The sequence below is a fragment of the Diceros bicornis genome (assembly GCF_020826845.1).
Source record: "Diceros bicornis minor isolate mBicDic1 chromosome 12 unlocalized genomic scaffold, mDicBic1.mat.cur SUPER_12_unloc_1, whole genome shotgun sequence".
NCBI classification, from domain to species: Eukaryota; Metazoa; Chordata; class Mammalia; order Perissodactyla; family Rhinocerotidae; genus Diceros; species Diceros bicornis.
Window position 1 is genome coordinate 672,200 of NW_026690864.1, and position 15,564 is coordinate 687,763.

General features: G+C 36.7%; 2 protein-coding genes and 1 pseudogene across 2 annotated transcripts; 2 read left to right on the forward strand and 1 right to left on the reverse strand.

Annotated features, from left to right (window-relative positions):
• Positions 1–505: 505 nt before the first annotated feature.
• Positions 506–1,435, forward strand: LOC131401590 (olfactory receptor 9G1-like; annotated as a pseudogene).
• Positions 1,436–11,705: 10,270 nt separating this feature from the next.
• On the forward strand, positions 11,706–12,685 carry LOC131401591 (olfactory receptor 9G19-like). The gene has a single exon (XM_058536878.1). It carries the CDS (start codon positions 11,707–11,709, stop codon positions 12,640–12,642), a length of 936 nt encoding a protein of 311 aa, XP_058392861.1. The 5' UTR covers position 11,706; the 3' UTR covers positions 12,643–12,685.
• A 1,447-nt stretch (positions 12,686–14,132) lies between these two features.
• Positions 14,133–15,069, reverse strand: LOC131401592 (olfactory receptor 9G4-like). The gene is given in 2 exon segments (XM_058536879.1): positions 14,133–14,922; positions 14,924–15,069. Coding segments are annotated over 2 exon segments (936 nt in total).
• Positions 15,070–15,564: the final 495 nt, after the last annotated feature.

Genomic DNA, 15,564 nt, shown 5'->3' on the forward strand with positions numbered 1-15,564 from the left:
CTTAGACCCTGGTAGCCTATGTAAGCAAACCGATATCTAAGACAGCGTCAATGCACTTGAATCTGAGAAAAAGAAACTTCACACAACCAATCACAAACCGCCAGCTAGGTTTTCCCAAATAAAGTAACCATTTCAGATATAGCGAATCAAATAATTTCCTTGCTTTCCTTTTGTGTCGTCTCTATAAAAATCTGTCTCCTAGCTCCTGTTGGGGGCGAGCTCCTAACCACTTTCAATTTGACACTAGGCCAGATTCAAATCAATGTAAACTCAAGTAAACTGTTAAAAATTTTAATGTGCCTAAGTTTATCTTTAACAATACATAGTCATAAGGTCTAAGTGGTTTGTTGCAAAATGAAAACTGTTTCTAAAATGAGCGCTTACATTGTTGGATCTTAGATTTCTAGGTTTACCAGAGATGTAAGGTTATTTATTTACCATATTGTCTATTTATTCAGCACAGTGAGTCAAGCTGAACTCTCATTTTCTCTTCTGTTAGGTGAGCTTCTCTATAGGCATGCAGAGGGGCAATCACACAGTGACAGAGTTCATCCTGGTGGGCTTCACAACAGACCCCATGATGCAGCTGATCCTGTTTGTGATATTCCTTGGTGTGTATTCTGTGACTGTGGTAGGAAATACCACCCTTATAATGTTGATCTGTAATGACTCTCAGTTGCACACGCCCATGAATTTTTTCAGTGGGAATCTGTCTTTTCTGGATCTGTGGTATTCCTCTGTCTACACCCCGAAGATCCTAGTCACCTGCATCTCTGAAGACAAAAGCATCTCCTTTGCCAGCTGTGTAGCTCAGTTCTTCTTCTCTGGTGGGCTGGTCTACAGTGAGTGTTACCTGTTGGCTGCCATGGCTTATGACCACTATATGACCATCTCAAAGCCACTGCTTTATTCTCAGGCTATGTCTATAAAGGTATGCACATTTTTGGTAGCAGCCTCATACCTTGGTGGCTTTATTAACTGTTCCATCATCACCAAAAGAACTTTTGCCATGGAATTCTGTAGTGATAATATCATTGATAACATTTTCTGTGATTTGCTTTCCCTGGCGAAACTGGCTTGCAGTGGGAAAGATGGCTACCAGGTTGTGCTGTATTTCCTCCTGGCCACCAACGTCATTTCTCCCACTGTGCTCATACTTGCCTCCTACCTCTTTATTATTGCCACCATCTCGAGGATCCGCTCCACCTAAGGCCGCCTCAAAGCCTTCTCCACATGCTCCTCCCACTTGATCTCTGTGACTTTGTACTATGGCTCCATTCTCTACATCTATTCTCATCTCCGAACTAGCTATTCTTTTGATAAGGACAAAATAGTTTCTACATTTTACACTGTGGTGTTCCCCATGTTGAATCCCATGATCTATAGCTTGAGGAATAAGGATGTAAAAGAGGATCTGAATAAACTCTTCAAATAAATCAAGATTCTCTCCTTCTAAGGAAATGCAAAGACAATATTTGATCAGGCTACTATGTTTCAAGAAAAGCTGTCATTGTGTTCCATCATGATCAAGAAATCTTAAAATGCAAGTTAAAGAATTTGCACTCTTGATACATGACAATTCACAAGATTTAAGACGAGAAAATTAGAGCAACTTAGGATATAAACTTTAAATATAAAATATAAGTATTTGTATTGAATTTCATATTACTCTACATTAAAAACAAAAACTTAAAACCAAAAACTGTTCTCTGCCTTCAGAAAGTGACAGAACAGCCCACTCCTTTAGCATAAGAATATGTTTGGCTGACTGATATATATTGAACAGCATCTATATAGTTATTTCCAAAAAACAGGAACAAATATTCTGAATTAATTTTTAATATTTTCCTATGGTTATTAACTAGTTGTAATCACCACTTTCCATTCTCTTAACAGAATTTCTTAGGCATTTTTACATGTACTTTTTTCCCCCAGAAACATTAGCACAAAGACCCAGAGGCACCCTTGAAATAATTCCGTACAACTAGGCTCAGTGAGCATGATCTCTCCAATCTATACGTCTCTTATAAAAGTGCCTCAATTAAGGAAAAATTGGTCAAGTAATCGTAGATATGATTTTTATGAATCACTGTGTAACTCCCAGGGCTCCTCTTTTATTTTATATGTATGAACCAACAAGAGATTCTATGTCCAAATTGTGACGATAGAAACAGAATTATTAGAGTAAAAATAATAGCTTTAGTGAGGCAAAACACCTTGAGAAATAAAAGTCTATGAGTAAGTATTACTCAAAAGAGAAAAAATTATATAGAAAATATATACAGGTAGTAATAAAGCAAAAGGGAAGATATGATAAGTTGCTTTCATTTTGATTTTTAAAAGTGAGGCAATGTTGATATACTTTATGTTGATAAAACATGACTTGTTTCTATCAGTGTAAGCAGGAACTAAAAAAAAAAGCAACAAAGTGAAAATTAAGCAAGTAGTTCCCCCAAAATGTAGGAGCTCCATGCAGAGCAGGAAAGATTGATCCACAATGACAATGATACACATTAACCTGAAGAGTAAAGCCAAGGTATATAATCAGTACTAGCTGTAACACACAGTAACCCAATAGAGACAGGGCCCAACAGTGTAAGTCCAAGACGCTGGATTTAGACAATGTTCTAAAATGGAAAGCTATTTATGCCAGCTCAGATTCTTATTTTGTAAGAGATTTCCCACTAATAATAAAATTCATATGAAATATATTCTTTTTAAGCAATATTAACAGATCTAATTTGTTTATTACAGTGGCAGAAATTCAGTTATTTAATGTTGCTTGCATGAAACTAGAAAATATATCATTCCAGAGGGGAACATCGGTTACAAAAATTAAAATTGGTGTAATAAACCTATTCTTAAAACATCCTAGTATCATAAATCCTGATATTTAACTACAACAAAGATTCTCAAACTACTGGTTAAGAACTCTTATCTTAAGCCTTTTAGGAGAATCAGCCAAGTCCTATTCTACAAATAATTGTCAATATATACTCAGATACTATAACTTTCACTGGCCTAAGTGGATGGTTACATTATTCTGTGTATGGAAAAGTCATCTTAACTCCAGAATCAAGTCTAAATAACATTACCAAGACCCTCATAAGAAGATAAAGTACAGCTAATAATCAACTTAGGAAGACAGAAACATGAATAAGAGTCTAATAAAAATGTAATTAAACAAGTGGTATTGATATTTTAGAAAATGATTTAGAATAAGTGCAAGTTTGACAGTAACTTTTTTACTCACTGTTGAGAATGTTTCATCTGCAATTTATAGTAGTGAAACATCCAAAAGAATCTTCCATATTAATTTGAAATTACAGTATAAATCCCTAAGGGGATTTTATTACTCAAATCACAAATGATGTTTGAAGTCTTACAAAAAAGCAGTTTCTAAGTGGCAGCTTTTAGATATGTGAGTTTTAAAGAACAATTTTTAAAAGTACAAATGGTTTATGGGAGTCCCTCCATGCAGAAAATCGCTTGAACTTACATGTTTTAATAAAAAGAAAGCACTCTGGTGAGAAGAAGACCGTGTTGCTGAGCCCCTGCTGTATGCTGTGGCCACTTGATATGAGGGCCCATTGAACACGAACTGTCGTGTGTGGGGAGGGAGGCTGACTAACATTCACAGACTATGTCACCTCACCCACCTGACTAGTGAGAGCCTCCCAATATATGCATGTTTGGATATAATTGTGTACATATGTGTGAACATAAAGGGTTTAGGACATCTTCTAAAGAAAGTCTATGACTTTGAAGGTTCAATAAAATATGACAGTCTCTCAGCCTCCTCCACAAACCCAGTGACATCAAAATGCATTGTTTATCCCTCAAAGCCTACAAGTGCTTAGTGCTAATGTGAGCCTGTGCAACTATACAGTTTTTGAGGCTAGACATTTGTGTTTACTCCAAACTGATTCCGTCCATTTTTTTTCCCAAGACAAAAGTGACTATTCCTGCATCCTTTCTCCAACTTGTCTACCTGTAAAACTCGTTCACTCATGACCTCCACCTTGCAGATCCTCAATTCCTTTGCTCTCAGAGAAAGAGACGAGTTAAAGGTGATCAATTGGGATCCTCACCCTTGCATCTTTCAAGTCTTTGATGAAAACACTAATCTCTACACTTCCCCCAGGGATGTGATATTGCATTTTGTTTACTATCTTAGCAGAGGATGTCTAAGGGGAGCAATTTCAGGGACTTCTACTTGAGCCTTCCAACAGTAATAATGCTCATTCCAAGGGTCAAGGAGGAGGAACTAGAATGAGGATTCTGTTTTATTCTGTATGTCTATGGCCTATGTGATTCCTGGATCTGGGTAAATAACGATCAGCTATATATCTGGTCCCATTGCCTATACCAAGAGATGCACTCAGGCCAAAATTATCTTTCACATTGTTTCCATGAGATCCACTGGTGAGTGTGTACCTCTGGTGTTTTTCCATGTCTGGAGATTAGTGTCACTTCAGAGCCAGTATCTAATAACCCTCAGAAGACTTGAGTACTTCTCCTTTCCCCATGTAGGATTACCCTCATAAATGGCTACAAGCCATCCACAAGAGGGCTTGGAGGAAGATACACAGTGTACACATTGGCCTAGTTTCAGGATTCTTCCTTAAAGGGACCATGCCTCCCCATCAGTCTATGGCTTCAGTGGCTGTAAACTAACTTAGGTCAGAGAATTATGTAAGAGGCTGTATTTCCCTACTAGAACATCTTGAGCTAGTTTTGTCCAAGTAAAAATGTTTTTTGTTTATAAGAAAAATAGCACGCTGGTTGGTTTCCCATCTACTTCATCATTAGGAACCACCTAATCCAAGAGATGTTGCCACAAATGTCTGGACAACAAAATACTTGGTTAGCGTCTAGAGTTTGTGGTGTATATGGGTAATTGTTTGCATCTCATCTCTGACATATGCAGTGCAATCGGCTTTTTGGCTGCCTGTTTGTTTTTACACAGGTTTAAATTTCAGCAGAAGCCAACTCACCACATGCTATTTATAAGCTCTATTTGCTCACGCCTCTGTGCCACAGAAAGCTGATCTCTCAATGTCTTCCCTTCACCCCTCCTTCATTCCATGATGCCATTGGTGATCAGTTAAGTTGGATGTCACTACATACCATAGATTTCCAGGGTCCCATTTCCCACTTCAATGGGTTTATAAATCTAATCTTTAAATATGTGAATAATCCAATACCATTTGAATGTTTATCTTCCGAGACTACTTCTAGGATGAGTATCAATTATGAACCTGGCAGGTAGCAGATTGCTAGTTAAACTGGTTAATTTGGGAAGGGATTAATAAAGGGATTATTACAAAGGAGTGTGTGTGGTGTGGAGAATTCCCAAGGAAAAGGGTAATAATCCTAGGACCACTAACTTCTGAGAGCTGTTCTTCCTCTATCCCTGAAGGTGCAAGAAGAGAGAGACATGGTGAGCGCTGGAGCGAGAGCTTTGAAGGAGGGTCACCTGGAAGGAGCTGTGGTCTAGGCCCAGGGATGCAGCCAGCTGTAGCATGTCTGCAAGCAAGGAGCCTGGGGAACATTACTCTGACCTCACTCTCTTCCCTGCCAGTGACAACCACTGGCTAAATCCATTAAGTAGATAGAGATCAAAGAAGCCCACGGATGGAGTTAACACAGCTGAGCATCCTGGAGCAAAGGGGAGGTTCAAAATGTGGAGAATGAATTTGGAAGGACAAAAGAAAAGTTTCAACATATAACAAAAATATCAGTATCACTGAACATATGTGCTTTAATGTGTGATGTATGCATGTGAATATATATAGTATATGTAATATATGTGCACACATATGTTCAGTTTAGCTTCTACGTAATTCAAGAGAGAATGAGGATGAAAATTCAGACTTATTACATTTTCACCAGGAAATTGTAGTCACAAAAAATTTTTCTGCATCATAAAATAATACCCAATTTGTCAATATACAGTCTTGTTTAATTGTCTTTTTAGTTATTTCCCAAGCTATGAAATCCTGAGGGGTTGTAGGAATCTACCACCCTGGGGAACCAGAAACTGATAAAAACAATTCTGGAACAGGCAGATTTGAATTCTGTTGAGGTGATGGTGTGGCTGGGAATTTTAGGTAAGTTGCCTAATTCAGATGTTACAGATAGATGGAAAATTTTACTTGTTCCTCACAACCAGTCCAAAGGTCATTTACATCTTAAGATACAATAAGTGCTTAAAAAAGGGCCTTTTGAAGTATCTTCACCATCTTCCTATTGCAGTTTCTGAAACTGCTGAGAGTTCACAAGGAGAAGTAGCATTTCTCATTATTACAGACAAAAAAAATTAACATTACATAAAAGGACAAGGGAGAAAAAGAAACTAAATACACAAACAAACAAGCAATCATCAGGAACCATTTACAAAAGAAACATGATTGTCAATATCTCAAGAGCAACTGAGGCAACCGAATGAAGTAGCAAAGATTACTAAAGATTACTAGTCTGAAGGCTAAAAGATATCAAGAAAAGTTTAAATTTATTTCAGTTTGATATTCTTTAAGAAAGCACAAAGGTATATAATATTTTTGAGGAGAATTCCAGACAAGAGATGCTTATCTCTAGACACAAAAAGTTATATTTTAATAATTTTGATGGAAAATGCATTGTTTAGTTTATACAAAAACACAACTTTTGTTATGGAGAATAATATGTTAGTTTCTTAGCAAACAAAGCTAGATTACCATAGTCATCTTGTTCTGATTACCAGCTACAGAACTCAATTCTTCAACCAGTCTCTACCCAAGGAATTGTGTGCCCTATCTTGTTTTTGTGTTGGCATTAGGATTCCAACTAGATCTGTTTATAGCTCATCTTTTTAATTGTATAACATTAAGCAACACATCTTTACTTTTGTTAACTCTTTGAGTTTTCCCCACATTGTAATGCAGGCAGGACTCCTGGAATAAAGAATAAGAGTAAGAATACAACTGATATTTATATCAACATTTCAAAGATGTGATTACAAGCAACCTGTTTTACGAGACTTGGGCTACTTAAATGAAAGCAGGTTCCTGGGCCCCACACACAGACTGCTAAATCCTTGTGTGTGCTGAATTCCAGAACCACTGGTTACTGGAGTGTGTATGATGTGCCAGGCACTGTGCTTAGTCCTTATTTGAATTTTCTGCTTTACAACAACCCTAAGGAGATAGAAGTTATCCCCGTCTTACACATGAAGAAATTGAGGCTTTACAATGTTGACTAATGATGGAGAATTTGAATCCCTGTTAACTGCCTGAAAGTCAAATGCTTTTTGTATGATGCCCAGGCTCTCTCTGGTTTGAGCAGTCAGCTCTGATTTCTAAGACATGCTTCCTATCCATCATATATCCATCATATACAATGACAGAAAATCTGTTGCTGACATAAAAAACACCTTCTTCAAAGACCCACTCTATTTGGGCAAGCAAGTATTGGGTAAAGTTATTTCATAGGCAGATTTGTTTCTTCCTATTCCTGTCTGCAGGAATGGTCGAGGGATTACTGGTGACAGGAAATGCATGTGAGATATCAGACAGTTCTGCTGACGTTTTAAGAGTAAATGACATCATTAGATACCTCCCAGAAAATTGATTCTATTGACTTGGTTCTCTTGCAATCCAAGGCTAACCATTCATTCATTCACTCATTTATTCATTAAATATTTATTGTATGTGTATTATACGCTAGGTACTATTCTAAGCACTGGGCATATAAAAATAATGAAATAGACAAAAAATCCTGCAGTCATGGAGTTTACATTCTAGTGGCCTTCTATCTCTGCTTGACCTCACTCACCCAGTAGACTCATGAAGATCTAGACAGAGTGCTATATAACCACAGGTAATTTTCCCACTCAACGATACTCTCCACTAATTTTCTATCCCTTCATATAATCCCTAGAAGAATCCTATAAAGAGTCACTAAGTAAAATACAAAGCTGTGGAGTAGAGTTTCTTAATAGAGTCATAACATCCTTTAAAAAACATTTTTGAAATGTGTGGTGGATTTTCGACTGTCACAAAGATCAGGGACACTCCTGGCCATTTAGTATGTAGCAGACAAGGATGAAAATCGTTTGCAACCATGAGCAAGTCCCATCCAAAGAAAAACGTCCCACCCTCTACATCCAATGTCTTGATAGACAATGGTGCATTGAAAAAAATCATAATTATGTGAGTTTGAAATTTACTCCACTTTATGAAAAAACGCAAAGTATATTTTACAAGTTTTTGCTATACATCAACTTGCCTAGGAACTAAAAATTGAGCAAAGGTTGTGATTTGTTTTGTTTGGAACTTTATCAAGAATTATTCACCTTGTCAAAAAATCTTATCACGGAGTGTAAGTGTCACTCTGGGTATTTGAGTCACCAATAGATTCGTGATGATTCTACATAGATATGTATTCATTACACTGTGTTCCAGCATTGACATATTGAAAATCACATTATTTTATAATAGATCCTATAATTATTACTATATAATAATTGTATTATCAACTACTTTTCTTTTTTTATCACGTTTACATTAGACTTAGAATATTTTATTTACCTATGCATACGTATGTTTGTAGGTACATTATATTAACAACAAATTTCATCTTAGGACTATGAAGGAAGCATTAAAAGTGTTTGTTATGAAGTGGAAATTTTTGAATGTGATAAAATTGAGTACTATTACTACAAATGATATCAAATTGGGCTAAGTGTCTTTTTAAGAAGTGTACATGGCTAGTTATAAAAACTGGAAAAAATGCTTTTTCAGGTTTTTAGACCCCAAAAGACCTACAATGACATTCCATTTTATTTCTACTTAGCATAATCAGATGGACTAATTTTTTTGGTCTTCATTCTGAAATTTCACCCTGATTCTCAATTTGCTTTTCTCCCTGAGATTTATGACAAATGTGCCAAAAGCCCCTGCACAGTAGCTGAGAGGAAAACTTTCTCTGTGACTATGGAATAAAACTGTGTAGGAGAGAGAATATTTTACCTTAGAGTTTTCTACTGGGTCTGAAAAGTAAATTTACATAAAACAGATTAATAGGAGTAAAGCATACAAACTGATTTAGCATAAGTATTACGTGACCTGGGAGCCCTCATAAGGAAACAGAGCCTCAAAGATGTGGCAAAACATAAATGTTTTTATAATAGGTTGAAGAAAGAGAAGCAATAGTGGAAAAGTAACTAAAATATATGGAGAGGCTAAAGGAAGATGAGAATTATTTTAAAGAGAAGAGCAAAGTTGAAGGACTCACGCTTCCCAATTGTAAAACATACTACAAAGCTATAGTAATTGAAACAATTATGACATTGGCCTATGGATAGACATAAAGACCAATGGAATAGAATGGAGAGTCCAGAAATAAACCCTTACATTTATGGATTTGGTAGGTAGGGATAATGCCTCCCCGAAATGTCTATGTTCTAATCCCTGGAAACTGTGATTACGTTAGGTTACATGGAAAGTGGATGTTATGGTTGCTATTCAGCTGACTTTAAAATAGATTATCCCGGATTATCTCTTGCACCCAATGTAATCACAAGAATCCTTAAAATTTAAAATAGAGGCAGAAGAGTTCAGAGTCAGAGGGAGACATGATTATGGAAGAATTGTCATAGAGATACAATGGTGCTGACTTTGAGGATGAAAAAGAGGGACCATGAACCAAGGAATGTGGGCAACCTCTGGAAGCAAGGAAATATATTCTTCTTTACAGCACTGAGAAAGGAAAATAGTGGGGCCAACATCATAATTTCAGCCCAGGAGGACCCATGTTGGACTTCTAATCTACAGAACTGTAAGACAATATATTTGTGTTGTTTTAAGCCACTAAGCATGAGGTAATTTGTAACAGGGGCAACAGGAAACTAAAACAATGCTCAACTAGTTTTTGTCAAGGATGCCAAGATAATTGAATGGGGAAAGAATAGCCTTTTCAACAAGTGGTGTTGGGACAACTGGATATTCATATACAAAAGAATAAAGCTGGACCCCTACCTCACACCATATACAAAAATTAACTGAAAATGGATCATAGACCTAACTGTAAAAGTTAAAACTATAAAAATCTTAGAAGTAAACAGAGCAAATCTTTGTGACCTTGTGTTAGGAAATGGTTTCTTAGATGAGACACAAGAGCAAGCAAGAAAAGAAAAAATAGACAAATTGGACTTTATCAGAATTAAAAGCTTTCATACATCAGTAAAGACTATGAAGAAAGGGAAAAGATCACCCAGATGATGAGAGAAAATATTTCAAGTGATATCTAATAAAGGCTTGTATACATAATATATAAGAATCCTTACACTTCAACAATAAGAAGACAAAAAACCTAATTAAAAGGTGATTCAAAAATTTGACTAGATATTTCTCTAATGAAGATAAACAAATAGCCAATAAGTACATGAAAAGACGCTCAACATCATTAGTCATTAGGAAAATGTAAATCAAAACCACAATATTATGCCTCTTCATACCCAATAGGATTGTTACAATCAAGAAGACAGAAAATAACTTGTTTTGGTGAGGATAAGGAAAAATTTGAACCCTTGTACCTTGCTGTTGGAATTGAAAAATGTTACAGCTAATTTGGAAGACAGTTTGGCTGTTCCTCAAGATGTTAAATATAGATTCAATATGTGACTCAGCAATTCTATCTTACATATCTACACATGTCAATGAAAACATATGTCCATACGGAACTTATACAAGAATGTTCATAGCAGCTGCCAAGAAGTAGAAGCAACAATGTGTCCATCAATTGGTGAATAGGTAACCCACTACGGTACAACCATTTAAAAGAATATTACTCACAATAAAAGGAATAAAGTAATGATATATGCTAAAACATAGATGAAAAAGAAAGAAAAAGGAATCATTTTAACAAAGTCTGTGCAGAATTCTTTTGGTCTCAACTTCTGTCCTTGATAATAATGGTGTTTCTTATTGCTGCTGGTAAAAGTAAGACAGCTCTCACACGAGAGTTTCATCTCCTGTTTTCAGAAGGAAAGGGGGAGATCAGAGTGTCCCTTTTGTATCTGCAGATATTTCAAATGCCATTAGCTCAAAATAATACTTATGCCAAAGCAGCATATTTTGGAGTGATGTATTCTATCACCTTTCAGATGTCACCACCTTCCAAACCATAAGAACTTTCTCAATTATCATGGGTTTGAATATCTTGTCCATTTCTGGATGAGAAATTAGAAAGGGGGTTCTTCTCTCAGTGTCAAAATTTAATTACCTCTTCTCTCAGTTTGCACCCATCATCCAGTATTATTTTCTTAATATCATCTAAAATTAAGTGAAAGTATTTCCATACTTATTTATTTATTGTATGTTTCTTCCTTCTAAATAAAAGCTACACAGAATAAGTGTCAGCCATATCACCCTCACTGCTGTATCCCAATGCCTAGATAACACCTAGAGCAAAGAAATATATTCTGAAAAAAATGAATAAACCACGAACAGCACTAAGGCTTTATTATTATTAAAATAATTTTACTGAAAGGAATCTATTGAGGCTCAGAAAACTCCTATTACCTGTCCAAGTCAGGCAAGATTCCTACTCAGATCTCACTTACTCTAAAATCTATAGACTGGAACAGAGAAAGCCCTCCTTTGGTATTGGTTGGGGGAATTAACCTCTTCACTCTTCCATTTGTAGGTGAGATCTCTTTAAGCCATGGAGAGGAGCAATCACACAGTGACAGAGTTCGTCCTGTTAGGCTTCACAACACACCCCGTGATGCAGCTGGTCCTGTTTATGGTGTTCCTTTGTGTGTACTCCGTGACTGTGGTAGGAAATACCACCCTCGTAGTGTTGATCTGTAATGACTCCCGGCTGCACACGCCCATGTATTTTTTCATTGGGAATCTGTCTTTTCTGGATCTCTGGTATTCCTCTGTCTACACCCCAAAGATCTTGGTGACCTGCATCTCTGAAGACAAAAGCATCTCTTTTGCTGGCTGTGCATCTCAGTTCTTCTTCTCTGCTGGGCTGGCATACAGTGAGTGCTACCTGTTGGCTGTCATGGCTTATGATCGCTATGTGGCCATTTCCAAACCCCTGCTTTATATTCAGGCCATGTCAAGGAAATTGTGCATCTGTTTAGTTATATATTTCTATACTGCAGGTTTTGTCAATGCAATAATACTCACCAGCAACACATTCACAATGGATTTTTGTGGTGACAATATCGTTGATGACTTTTTCTGTGATGTCCCGCCCCTGGTGAAGTTGGCATGTGATGTGAAAGACAGCTACCAGGCCATGCTGTACTTCCTCCTGGCCTCCAATGTCATTACGCCCGCTGTGCTCATACTGGCCTCCTACCTCTTCATCATCGGCGCCATCTTGAGGATCCGCTCCACCCAGGGCCGCCTCAAAGCCTTCTCCACATGCTGCTCCCACCTGATCTCTGTCACTTTGTACTGTGGCTCCATTCTCTACACCTACTGTCGCCCAAGTTCCAGCTATTCCCTTGAGAGGGACAAAATGGTTTCCACATTTTATACTGTGCTGTTCCCCATGTTGAACCCCATGATCTACAGTTTGAGAAATGAAGATGTGAAAGAAGCTCTGAAAAAATTTTTCAGCTTGACACAATCAGGAGTCTAAATTGACATAAATTTCTTAAATGAGCGCTAAGTGCAAAATGAAGTTCTTCAGGGTGAGCTTGGAGAAGTGAATTAAAAAATAAATAAACAAACATTTTTTCTATTCAAAGAAATCCAGTGAAAAAGACTTATTTCTTTGTGTTTGTTTTTCTTTTGTGATCAAACTAAAATTTATACTATAGAATATGGATTCAATTTAATATTAGTATATTTTTTGAAAAGCAGCATTAGGGATTAATGCAAAATAGAAGAATATATGTTACTTCGGGAGCAAAGGATTACATTTTATTTCACTATTTACCCTGAGATTGACCCTTGTTTTTTCTCCCTATAGTAGGCATTGTGAGAATGTGAAGAAAATGTTATATGGATACTTGATTTGTGGAATATATCCCAAATCCTTATTGCCCAGTACACACAGAACTTCCGTGGTAATGGAAGAATAAGGAATGTTAAGAATTTTGTGATTAAAAAAGAGAGGGCAGTGATGTGTTAGATAATACACGTAGATGAAAAGAAAGATCACAAAAGTCAGAGCTAATATAAATGGTGAGGTGGCTATGGCTAGTTGTTCTAAAATTTTAATTTAAATGCAGTTTATAAATGTGCTCATTACAACAATAACTATAATCTTTCAATAACAAATTCTAACTTTTTATGCTCAAGCTACTCATTTGTCAAATGTGACTAATAATCCTTAATCTGCAATTTTATTGTAAAGAGTATGGAGAAAAAGTCAACTAAACCTGCCACATACTGAATATTGAGCTGTAAGTTTCTCAAAATTGAAAAATTCTAGTGGGGAAAAAAAACAAGCATTGAATCTAGAATACAGTAGATTTTGTTTGTTGGTTTGTTGTTTCAGTGTGTTCCCCTGGATGTCGTTATTTTCCTCGATAGGGAGTATATAGTGGTATGGAATGAGGGAGAGTATGACAGACTACTCATTCTCTGTGGAAGAGATCACTCTTTTATGGAGTTATACAACCCTAAATACACTTCTTTCCCCACGGATTCAGAAAGGTGTTTTGGGTGTTTTCTTTTTTATTTTCTTGTAATAGAAACAACTCAAAAATTTGCCTAATATTCAATTGATGTAGAAGACACAATGTTTACAGAGATGTATTCTATATGCTCAATTAGAACTTTATGAAAATATTTGGAGGGAACTACTTATTAAAAATAAATGCTTGTAAATTTCCAACAGTTACACCATTCCAAATCTTATTCTCAACAAATAAAGTTTTCTCACTAAGCTTCAAATTCAAACTATGTGCATGAAAACCATCCAACCATCAAATAACTCAATATTAGAAGTTAATATTATTAATCACAATAAAATGATAATAAAGAGTTAAAAATGGTTTGATCAGTGTGTCATTGTTTTACATATAACTCATTGAATATACTTGAACTATTACAGTGTTACAAATTGTCTATAAGCCAATAATTTGGAAAATACGATAAGGGTATTCTGCAAAAAGATAACCTTCACCTCTGTGGCCTTATGCTCTGAACTGCTTTCCGGAAGGCTGCTTTGACGTCTTTGTTTCTCAGGCTGTAGATGAGAGGATTAAGCAATGGGTTGAACAGGGTGTAGAACAGAGAAGCCACTTTGTGTCTCCCCACAGAGTAGGTGGAACTTGGCCTTGAATACATGAAGAGTAAGGATCCATAGAAGAACATGACAGAGATAAGGTGAGACGCACAGGTGGAGAAGGCCTTGTGCCTTCCTGAGGCTGAGCGGATCCTCGAGATAGACAGAAGGATGTTGAAATAAGAAATCAAGATGGCAAGAATGTTGGAGAGGACTGTGAAGCCCACCAGACCCCGGAGGATTTTTTCATAGACCTGGGTGTCTGTACAAGACATTTTTACCAATGGTGTTACGTCACAGAAATAGTGGTCAATGATATTTTTACCACAGAAACTCAGGCGGAAAGTGTTAGCAATATGAGCGATGGAATTCAAGAACCCTCCGATGTAGGAGCCAGCAACGAGTCCAGTACAGAGAGAACTGGACATTGTACTTGAATAAACTAATGGCTTACAGATGGCCACTAGGCGGTCATAGGCCATGGCTGCCAGGAGATAGCACTCAGTGTAGGCGGCAAGGCAAGAAAAGAACAGCTGTGCTCCACATCCAGCCAAGGAAATAGGTTTATTTTCTGAGACACATATGGCCAGAATTTTGGGAATATACACAGAAGGATACCAGAACTCCAGAAAAGACAGATTACTAATGAAAAAGTACATAGGTGTGTGCAGGCGGGAATATACATATTAAGATGACCATGGTCATGTTCCCTGACATGGCAATCAAGTAGAGCATCAGAAATATTCCAAATAGAATCAGCTGCCACCTGGGGTCTGCGGATAAGCCCACCGAGATGAATTCAGTCAGGACAGTGTGATTTCCAACTTCCATGTCCACACAGAAGAAAGCCCAATAAAGATTACAAGAAAAAAAAAATTCAGTGATTTTACTGCTGAAAGAAAGAAGCAAAGGTATCAATTAAGTCAGAAATTACTAGAGGCTTATGGACTTTTATCCCTTACTCTCTAGAATGGTGTAATTTCAGTCTCATACTTAGGAACAACTGGAATTGGAGTAGGATCTGATTCTGAAATTATGGCTCTCACTTAGTAATTGTTTAATGCTAGGCCAGTCCCTAATTCTCACCAAAAAGATGAACAAAATGATGACCCCTGACTGGTTGTCTGATTGGATAAAGAAGATATGCATCAAAACACCCGGCCTCATGCTTGGTACATAGTGAGCACTCAAAAAATTTTAGTATACTTCATATATTATTAAGACTTATGTGTCAAGCATCATCCCGATAATTATACAAAAACCAATATACTGTCCTATTCCTTCGGCTGTTAGTACAAATAGAATAAGTAAATGAATAAACAAATA